The 10981-nt window shown below is 46.3% G+C and overlaps 1 protein-coding gene across 1 annotated transcript in view; it reads right to left on the bottom strand.

Moving 5' to 3' along the window:
- Positions 1 to 10981, bottom strand: part of LOC103800167 (breast carcinoma-amplified sequence 3-like) — a gene marked incomplete at its 5' end in the record, with an annotated part of 182864 nt that overhangs the window by 15410 nt on the left and 156473 nt on the right. Inside the window, one exon of the mRNA XM_009072535.1 lies at positions 5656 to 5823. Within this exon, the coding sequence (XP_009070783.1) occupies positions 5656 to 5823 (168 nt within the window). The remainder of the gene's footprint in view (positions 1 to 5655; positions 5824 to 10981) is intronic.

The following is a 10981-nucleotide window of genomic DNA, read 5'->3' as shown; positions in this document are numbered from 1 at the left end:
CCCCAACGGCCACATTAGCCCTTGGAAAGCTGAGAGAGGGTTTGCTTTTAGAACAAGGAGAAATATTCTTTGTGCAAAAGTTAAGACCTGATAACAATACAGTTATGTTACATACCAAAACATTTCAAAGCCATGTGCCTCTTTGTGGTGATGTTTTTTACTGCTACTTCACCGGCTGTGTCTGTAGCAAAAATAAAATATTTCTTAACAAAGTGCCTTGATTTAAGAGGAAGAAAAAAAGAAAAGGAATCTCCCCACACCACAACTGATAATAAGTAAACGCAGTTCATCGACTTGTTAGCGAATGGCAGAAAGTCAGAGTTGTCCTGTGGCATCAGTGCTCCCTTTAGAATTTTTCTACCAACAGCAGTGGACTTAAATTCACACCAGAAACATGTGTGGTATCAGCATTCACTCACCCCATCCCCATAAATAATGTATGACCTGGAAGAACTTCCACTCAAAACTCCCAGGGCTGGTGGCAAGAGGGATTTGGAGACCTGGGAAATGATTGGGAAGTTAAAAATGCCCTTGTTGGGCCTGTGGGAAAGAGCTGCTTGGGGACACCCCTGGGCAGGACAGAGCAAGAAGCCAATGCTGAAGTGTTTGAAGTCCCAAAACATGTGCAAGGCCAATGCTCCTCTTATCCAGCACTTCACAACTGGTGTCTCCTAAAGGGCCTGAATTTTCCTTTCCTTCAAACCAGGCCCAGCCAAATAAACCTTTTGTACAAAGAACTGCACTGAGCTCCTGGACTTATTTGAGGGGGTAATTTAATCTCTGATCCTGGGATGAATATTCTGAAAGTTCAAAGGCTGCTTTTAGCATCGCTGTTATTTGATCCACCACTGTGTTTGCTGCCCAAGCTGCTTCTGCACTGAACCTACGCAGAAATCTCTCTGTAGAAATGCTCTACGGAGGGAAAATTGATTGCTCTGTGTTCCTGTGTTCTCATAGCCCATATCCAAGTTAGGATTAGGACCAACTGAGAGGAGCAAGAAGGGGAAAATTGTCTTGGAAAAATTAAAAGGAAGAGGAAGGAAAGAAGGGAGGAAGGGAAGGGGGAACAGGCACCAATGGAAATTCTGACTCTACACAGGGCTAATCCTCTTCCTGAAACTAAATGTACAGGTATATCTATGTCCAGGTGACTGTTCATGTCTGTCTACAAAACTAAGTTTCTCCTTTAGAAAAACACCCAGGAAGGATGCTCCTTGCATGGGATCAGAGGGCAGCAGCTTGTTCTCCTGTCTCTGCTTCCCACCTCAGCCAGACACGCCGGGAAATGTGTGACTTCCCTTCTACAGCCCCCAAATTTCACAGGAAGACTTCAAAAACATCCCCCTGCCAATCTCAAAGGTGTGCAGACCTGAGTTAGGCTTAGACTGGTGTAACCACCAACTTTGGCTGGGGACCAGAATCCCAACTGTCTGGAGCACCAATCCTGGGTTTCCTACAGGCTATTCCCTACCAGCACATCTAATTAGCTCCACTTACTTACATCCCATTAATCAGGTTAAAGAGTTTGCTTCAACATATGAGCTTCCCTCATTGCATTACGAGTTTGCTCATGGAATTTGGAAGGAATCCAGATGTTCTCCTCTGAGGGCCAGAGGTGCACCTCAGTGCTGTGCCTTGGGCTTCCCACAGGTGGGAGTTTTGGAAGAAATCTATACTCCAAAAAAACATGCTGTTGCTCAGACTGTAACGGTTTTCTCCTCTATTATTGACTAATTTTCACTATTATGCCTAGAAATGATCAAAATACATTTGAAAGCTTCAGAAATGTCCTTGCTGAAGGAATGGGTGAATCAGAGGATTTATTGATGACAACATTTTTGGAGGGCAAGATTCCTAGCCTGGGCTGGCAATTTCAGCATGTCCAGTTTGAGTGGAATACTGTCAGACCTATTTGTCTCCTGGAAGCACAGTTGCATAAATCACAATCCTAGGGTTGTTTTTGTTTAGGGGGAATGCACTGTGAAGCTCCAGCACACACTCAGAAACTGCTCTGCAAATATAAATACTGTAGCTGCTTGAAAACAAAGCTTTGCAAGCAAAAGAGGGCACTGACCACTAACATTTGTGAGTAGACCTTCATCATTTCTTTTTTTTTTTCAGGGAGAGTTTGACAGAAACCGAAACAGCAAAAACATCTTTTTGCATCTTTGCCAATTTACGCCTTCTTTGGACTGAAGGTTGACAGCTTATGTACAGCAGGCTCCACTTCAGATAGACACGGGTCGTCTGGATAATTGGATAACAAGGAGAAAAGCTGGTTTCCCAATCAAGACAACTAGCTGGATGACTGGACTTATCATTTAGGTCACAAGGAAAGGAGATTTTTTTTTTGGAGGGATCATTTTCCAGACCTGGTTCTTCTCCCATCCACTGTCCGACAGCCCTTGGCAACTGCTCAGAGTCAGAGGTGGAAGAGATCCATGTAATTCCCCTTCCTTGTGAAGGCTAGATTATTCCTCATGTTTTTTGGTATCCTCCAGTTTGATGTTTCTGGTATGACCAATCTTTGGGTGATTTCTGTCTGTGCCAGTAGCCAGACCCAGGGTTAGTGTTGCCATTCCTGCAGAGCAATGCAATGGGGTAGGTATGAAACAAAGACCCTGCAGATATCTCCTCCCCAAAGTGATCTGTGTGCCATGAGCACACACTTCCTCCTCACTACTGCAGCATATCAGCCCTGATTACTATATAAATCTACGTGTCAGCTATGCCCTAACAGTTAAGGCATTAAAAGAATCTATTTATCTCTTGCCATTAAGTGCATGTCAGGACCAGTTGAGCACTTGACAAAGTCTCACTGTCCACCCTACTGCCCATTTTTTGTCCACACAGTGGACCTGAGCACAGCACATGCACTTATCTTCACATTCCAAGTTAGAAATGTTCATTAGTTTGTGTTGTAGTTTGAGAAAGACTTTGCAAGTTTTGTTAAATCTCTGCAAAATCTATTTAAGGACTGACGAGAATCCAAGAAGCACCAACAGAGGTTAAAACATGCATAAGATAAAAGCATGAGTAAGTAAAAATAAATCATTTTGGGATTATTAGAAGGAGGATTCTAACTTCCACAATTCTGAGTCCAATACAGGAATATAAACACTGGTTTTGGAAGCAGCACCAATAGAGAAATCAACTACCAACAACCAAACCTACAGTGTCCTTTTGTGCTGAACTCTTTGCTGTCATTTCACTGCAGTGAGTAGGCAGAAGAAGGAAGAAAACGGAATGTTTTCACAGCTCATTCAGTTCAGCCGAGGCTGGTTACGATGTCAGTGGGTTAGGGGAAGTGAAAGCTCTCCCACTCCCCGAGGCTGGTTACGATGTCAGTGGGTTGGGGGAAGTGAAAGGTCTCCCACTCGTTAGGAGCCAACAAAGACACCTCTTTGAAGAGAGAGTAATGTACCCTCACACTTCTCTTGCCCCATTTATTAAGCAGCAGACAGATGGGAGCCCTTCCCCATGCTCCCAGCCTGAGGAATTGCCCTGGCAGCCAGTCCAACCCCTTGGCAAGTGCAGCTCTCCAGGTACCATCTGAGCAGCAGAGAACTTTTTATGTCTGTCTGGCAAGAGGAACAGCTCAAGAGCTGTTAGGGGATGGAAGTGGAAAGGGCACGGGAGTTCACAGCCTTATCACTGCATTTTCTCTGCTGCTCTGAGTCACCACATGCCCAAATCCTGAGAATAAAGTGTGTTAGTAGTAGTAGAGAGAACCTCACAACAGGCAGGAAAACACAAGAGTGTAATGACAGCAAGAGGAGGGTGCTGGGATGGGATGGGGGGAGTTGGGTCAGTGCTCATGTTACTCATTTTTGCTGCATACAATTGCTGCTCTGAGATGGCATCTATCCTGCACTCATTAGGAAGATTTATGTGTCTGGAGTAAACGCAGGGAGAAATCTCTTTGGATGAATTTGAGCTCAGTGATGGCATCTCTATAAACAGCTCCTTTCTGTCTTTACACCTGCAGTACTGTGAGCCTCATCTTATGCCAGAGAAGTTGGCACTCACTGCCATCAGCTGGGTTTGGTGGAAATGGAAGGAAAACATAGAGCTCTGTTCTGACAAAGGTCTTGGTTTGCCACATAAAGTAATATCAAGTCTCTGTGGCAGTCAGTCACTTTCACTTGGCATGTCTGGATGGCTTCAGCTTTCAGAGAAGTCATTCCCCTCACCTTTCCCCTGATGTTCACAGCCTGAGGGGCACTGACCCATTATCAACAGTGGATATCCTCCAAAAGTTCACACTGAGCACAGTATGGGTCAATAAGTGATGAAATATGTGCCTTTCTCTATTTCCACAGCATGTTTCTTCCACCTTCCCAGCCCTTTACAGACATGAGCTGATTGAGCTCCACACCAGCTACATGAAGCATCTCTATCCTCATTGCAGTGATGGAGCTCTGGATTTAGGGAGATGTGAATTGCCTCATCCAAGGCAACAAGCTGGTGAGGTTTTGCACCAGATCTGTAACAGACCCAGACTTAGTGTTCAACCAGCTCTTGCTGTCAACATCAAATCTTAAACCATCCTTTGACTTCATCTTCCTCAGGATGGAATCAGAGGAAAGACAGTTGGAATGGTCACTAGTTGGGCTAGGAAGGTGTTTCTGCCCCACTCAGCTTGGTTACTGCTGTCTGTACCTACACACAAGGCCTAAAACTCTGCTCCTCTGTATCCTCCTCCTCCAGACTGTGGGAGGCTGCTCAGTTTGGTACCTGCTGTGGGCTATGTGCTCACTCACCTGCAAGGCAGGGGATGAGCCCTGATGGGAGAGACCTTCTCCAGGAGCAGGGAGAGCTCAGAGCAGCACAACTGATACAGGAAGGCAAGAGCAAAAGGAAGACACAGCTCCTGCCCTATCCAGCCTTCCCCAAAAGGTCCATAGGTTGGCATTCCCACACCCTTCTACGACAGTTTCTCCTCTTTTTCCTTCCCAGGCAGGTTGCCAGGAGAGCACAAGCAAGCTAGCAGCTGATGTTAGAAGTCACTGTTACTGTTAGGTGCTGGTCACAGCCCAAACAATGCCCAGATCAAAGATGGGCCCAGTCCTTTCACTGGGGGTGTTTTTCAGAACAACTCGAAATTAATGGAGACAATCAAACTGCAGTAACTGCTCTTTAACATTTCTGAGCATCTCCTACCACCAGGCCCCTTCTGACAGCTTAATCTCTGACGTGCCATTCCATTTACTTAAACAGATGATATAATTTATCAATATAATGGACACTGATGAAGATGGATTAATTTGGATTACAGAACCAGCGGCTCTATCCAGGACACAAAATGAGGATATGTGTGATTATGACATTGTTTGGAGCAGGGTGGGAAAGGGCAGCAATCTGCACAGAGAATTGGATGCTCCAGGGCTGGCAGGGGAGGGAGGAGAGCCCAGATATATGCTAAGGAAGCTTGAAGTGTGAGCAATTTTCTGCAAGTTATTTGAGACTTCTCAGACTAATTTCTTCTTAGAAGCGACTTCTTTCACACCGAGATACCCACGGGAGTTAACCGTCAGAGAGACAGCGGACAGAGAAAAGCAAAACTTAAACCAAAAAAAAAAGAAAAAAAAAAAAGAAAAAAAATCACCATTGGGTGAGATGTACGTGATCTCTGATCACACCTCTTCTTTGTACCTGTTCCTGATCCCACGATGTCCCTGCTGGGGGATTCGCACATCGCGTCGGCCAAGCGCTCGCGCAGCCCCTCCTCGCTGTGCTCCATGGACGACATGTGGCGCAGACCGAAGTTCTCGGGCCAGCTCCCACACACCTCCAGCAAGGTCACACTCCGGTCGAAGGCACCTTCAACAAACAAACAGGACAGATTTGGGACACCCTGAGACCAACTTCGTACGTATGGCGTCCGAGAGAAAGCAGCTCTCGGCGTTCCGAGCTCCTGAAAGGTTCATTTTACCACATTGGTGTCACCAGCACAGCAGGACAAGCAGAGCTCTAAGTACTGAGCACTTTCAACCAAGCAAAAAGGGTAAATCAAAAAACCAGACCCAGTTCTGGTCTCGCACCACTGAGAGCAGCAGAAAAACACAAATGTGAATGCCATGCAATCTTAAAAACCCACACGTGTTTTTTAGTATATGTTAGACAGCTACAAATTATTTTTAAAGTTGATTTGTCATTCCCTGAGCTGCTGTTGAGATCCTTCTTCCACCTCCTCAGCTTGGACAGTGCAAACAGACAAGTCATTTTGTCTTTGCAAACAGGCAGAAATTTTAGCTAAAATCCCTTTCTTGATCTTTAACAGAGAAGTGCAACAGTGTGGCTGAGCTGCCTGGTGCCTGAAGAGTGTCTGCTGGGGGGAAAAGTGAACCTTTCCCTCAGTCTGGGTTGTCTGTGTGTTTTCCCTCAGTCTGGGCTGTCTGTGTGTTTTCCCTGTTCCTGCCCTGTGAAGTTTTAGGTGGAACATGCTCTAGGTCTCTCCCCAGCAGCGTGCACGGAAGGCTCTGGCTCTTGTGTCGGAGCGCACGTACCTACAAAAGACACTGCAAATAATTCCTTGACTCGCAGCTATTACCTCATTCACAGCAGGGTATGATGTTCTGCTGAATGCAAAGATTAGATTGGGAATTCAAGATCACTTCAAAGTACAAATGAAAATTATTCCTCTTTATTATACAGCAAGTCTTCTGCGAAGGCTTACTGAAATCATTCCCACTTGGAACCAGATTACAGTTATGCTTTGTTGCTTCAAGCACATACCATTTACTCCACTATTAGGTAACTGAATATGCAGCATTTATTGTGCCTGCTTTCTGCCAGCCCTACCGAGGGGGGAAAAAAATGCAAATGCCAATGTTTCTCAAAGTTAAAAGTACATGAAACACGTCCTTGTTATCAGCCCTTTGGTTTTCCCCTTTGATCAGCCGTCAGAAACTATCTACACTTGTAGTCTGTGACTGTACAGCTTCACAGCACACTCCCTGCCACTGACAGGTGGTAATAGAAAGGGTGAGAGACCAAGCCCTGCGGCAGGCGTCCCTTCCTCTGATAACATCCAAAGTACCGGGTGATAACCGTGCGTAAACACTCGGGCAGCCAGTTAATCCATACATCAGCAAAGAGGGGGCAGATAATTTGGAACTCTAATGGCATGGACAAAAGCACCAGGGTTGGCATTCAGGGATTTATATGGGCTGCAATGGTGACTCGTGGCTCCTGAATTTCATCGGCGTTGATTTATCTCCTGGCCTGGCCGCGGAGGAGATTCCTGGCACTAGAAAAAACCATCAACACTAAAATGGAGCTCTAGAAAATGGGCCCGTGGCTCTTGTGTGATACATGCACTTGAACTCTGGATGAATCCCAGTTGAAACCGAGAGGAGGAAGGACCAAATATTTCAACTTTTAATGGGTCTTTGGATTTATAAGGTTACTCCAGTCGACTAATCTGTTTTCGAGCAAGGGTTCTTGAAGCTTGTTTGAGAAAAGTCATTTTGATGATGTTTAAGTCTCTGCAACATTTTTGTGATGTCAGCTCTACTAAAGGGAGGAGGAAAAGCAAAATTTAGTCCTTTTTGAAGCTTTTTTTTCCCCCCCAAGTCATCCATCTGCAGTCTCATGTGACCCTGAGACCTCCACTCTGCATATATTCCAAGCTCCACGGATTTCAGTTGGTTTTGACAGGGCTGTTCTTGTACCCAGAGAGCGAGCAGGGAGGGCTCTTAAACCTGCTTCCCAAACCCCAGGGAAGCAGCAGGGGAGGATAAGCTCCCACAGGTTTGCAGGGTTGTGCCAGAGATGAGAAATCTCTTCTTTCCTGGTGTCTGCCCTTATTCCGAAAGTGAGAAATGGGAGCATTTCTGCTCCTATAAGCAGACATATGAATAATAAGGCAAATGGCTTTTGAAGCTCTGCCAAGATGCCTGCTTATGTGTACAGGGAAAAACTTCATAGAGTGCTGGGCTCTGGCTCCTGAGGTACTTGAGTGAGAGCAAAGGAGACAAGTGCAGCGTTACCTCTGCAATCAGGGCCAGGAGCTGCCAAAACTTCTTAGCAGCAACGTGTGAGGTTGCAAGTGTTAATGCAAATGCAGGTTAGAGGGATTAACTGCACTGAAAGTTTTCTTGTAAGGCTGGGGGAAGCTCTAGTTTTATCTTTCCTCCCTTTTCACTCCTTCTGCACGATAGCAGAGCACATCTGGCAACCCCATGGATGTCCAGACATCCAGCTGTGATTCAGCAGCCACAACTGTACCTTGGGGGGGATCACTCTGCCTGTGAGTAACAGGCAGAGGAGCAATGTGTGCTGCAGTGGAACCCACAAATTCCTCCTTCTTCCACACTGCTAAAACGGGTTCCAGGTAAAGCTGAGCATGCAGAGTGTGTCTGAGCTTATTCAGGGTGTGAGGGTAGAAAATGGGCCCTTGCTTGAACAGGCAAGTCCTCTCCAACCATAAATCCCTGTCTCTGTCCCTCTGTGATGTAAAACAAAACTGTTTCAGGAAAGACAAGACCAATGGTCACGGAGCTTCCTGTTCTTCTTAGCATTGCATCAGCAGACAGCACATGGATCCGAGTAAAATGCCTTTTTTTCCGAGGCAGAATGAAGCCCTGGGTATTTTTACACCTTAGAGAATGCTCCTGTGCAGTGTGTGACAGGGCAGAGGGGCTGGCAGCTCCTAGGAGCCTTTGGGTGCTTTGCCCTGTGTACATCATTCCCAAAGCCACAGGGGCTAATGGCATTAAACTTACACTGATAGCAGCTAACCCTCTCTCTGCTATTTATTAAATTGCAATCTCTCCCTGGCTGCCTCACTCTCCCCTTTTCCATCCCACTATCTCACTTGATAAGGTATCAAATTCCCCATCGTCGGCCAGCGAGGAGTTTACAAATAAACCTCAGCGCAGCGTCCTGCGCTCGAAATCCCCCAAAGTCACCACGGAACCAATGGGCTGAGAAAGCTCCTGCTGATTCCAGGGATTATGAGGGCTGAGGGAAGGCAGGCTACACCCCGTGCTGCCACTGACAGACTGCTGAAACCTACTGACAGCCACCAAGATCAGCCCCTGAGGTGTGAAGCTCAACCTTCCTCCTTGTCCTCCGGCACGGATACGGCTCTGGAGGGGGAACAGGTTCCACCTGAAAGGAGCAATTCATTTAGAAACAACTCAAGAACCAAGCAAATGAGATAGTATTTGAGGCAAGCAATTACTAGTGAAATCCTGATGAAACCTCATGAAATCATTGAAAAAAAATCCCATTGCCTTAAAATTGTGTCAATATTTCATCCTGTCGCGTGGTGCTTTCAACTCTTACTTCTTCCCTTATATCCTGAAGATGGAACTGGGTGGGAATGAAGAGCATCAGTCTCCTTTGTATGATGTCCAAGCACCATCCCAGAGCCATGGCACTACAAATTAAACCCCTCAAATCAACCCGAATGGAAGAAGCAGGACCCATGAACTGATGAGAGAGGCAGAAAGTGCTTTGCTTTGCAATTCCAGCGTGTTTAGCTTTACACTGCCCCAAACACTCTGAGCTAATCCTGCTCCACACACAGGATTTTCCTATTGGAAAACACTCTCCCACTTCTCTCCTTCCACAGACACTTGCCCTTTCCTCCCACTGCTGCCTGAGCAGAATCAGGTCCTCATCTTCCTGCTTAATGTTTCTTGCATTTTATCAATGGCAAAGGCTCCTGTTATTACTCACACCAAATTACCTTGCTTAGACACACAGGATTTGTCTTTAGCACTGCAACTGTTTCAAGGCTTTTAATATAAAAGCAAAATAAATTCTACAGAAGAAAGAGAAAAACCCACAACCCCAAACCTTGGAAATGTCCTTTCATTTCACAGCCCCATCAAGCAAGAGCGAGAAACCCAGAGAAACTTATTTTCTTCTCTGAAAAAAAATCAAGTAGGAAAAGGTATTTCTACAAAATGTTTTAATGCTTCTAGTGTGTTATTTTTCTAAGTCAAAATAGCTAAGCTAAATCTTTCACCATAGCCCTTTAATTCGAAAGCCAGGGGAAATTTTTTTCATTAAACCTCTGGACAGCTTTGTTTAAAATATGAAATCAAGTAGCTCCATTTCCTGTCTTCTGAGGAACAGTAAATCAAAACGAGAACGTTCTCCAAAAATACAGTAATGGTTCTATTAAAGAGCTTGACAGTTTTGAGCCTCACCTTGCATATTGCAACATACGTGTGAGCAAGAATAACAGAGTCACTAGGAGGGGAAATGACCTGAGAATTCGAACCGATAAAAGATGCATCCTGAGGAACGGGACGGGATTTGACCCCCCGTGATTGAGACCATGGGGTGCAACCAAGAGCATCTCAGGGGGACACGAGGGATTGCCCATCTCCTCCCCTACCTCTTCTGGGCCCTTCAGTAGCAGAGGTTGACTTTGAAGGGAGTCCCAACCCACTTGGCACCAGTGCCCGCAGCGTGAGCAGGACAGAGCTGCCCAGAAACACCTCGGCCGGGAGCGAGAACTCCGCGGGCGGGTGGGAACCAGCGCATGGAAACTCCTTCCCCAAAGCACTGAGTCAAATTGTAACATACCCCGTTTAAACATGAAAGGTTGAACTTTCCGACAGGCTCTGCCAATTGCCTTCCGTGCCATGACTTTGTGACTCCGGGGGGAGTGCGGCAGAGCGCTCAGTGCTGGAATGGGGATCTGAGCAAATGCCTATTTGAGTGTGGAGGAAGCAACAGCCCCCGACCTGCCCCAGATCTGGCTGCTGAGCACGTGTCTGTGCCCGTGGCACGTGCTGCTGATCCCCTCCTGAGCAAGGCTCACACGCTGCCATCCCACTCTCCACGCCAGCTTACAGCATAGAATCATAGAATCAACCACCTTGGAAGAGACCTCCAAGATCATCAAGGCCAACCCTACCGTGGTCACTAGACCATGGCACTAAGTGCCACATCCAGTCTCAGCTTGAAAACCTCCAGGGATGGGGAATCCACCACCTCCCTGGGCAGCACATTCCAA

The sequence above is a fragment of the Acanthisitta chloris genome, unplaced genomic scaffold (assembly GCF_000695815.1).
Source record: "Acanthisitta chloris isolate BGI_N310 unplaced genomic scaffold, ASM69581v1 scaffold3034, whole genome shotgun sequence".
Taxonomy (NCBI): Eukaryota; Metazoa; Chordata; class Aves; order Passeriformes; family Acanthisittidae; genus Acanthisitta; species Acanthisitta chloris.
This window is presented reverse-complemented; position numbering and strand designations above follow the sequence as displayed.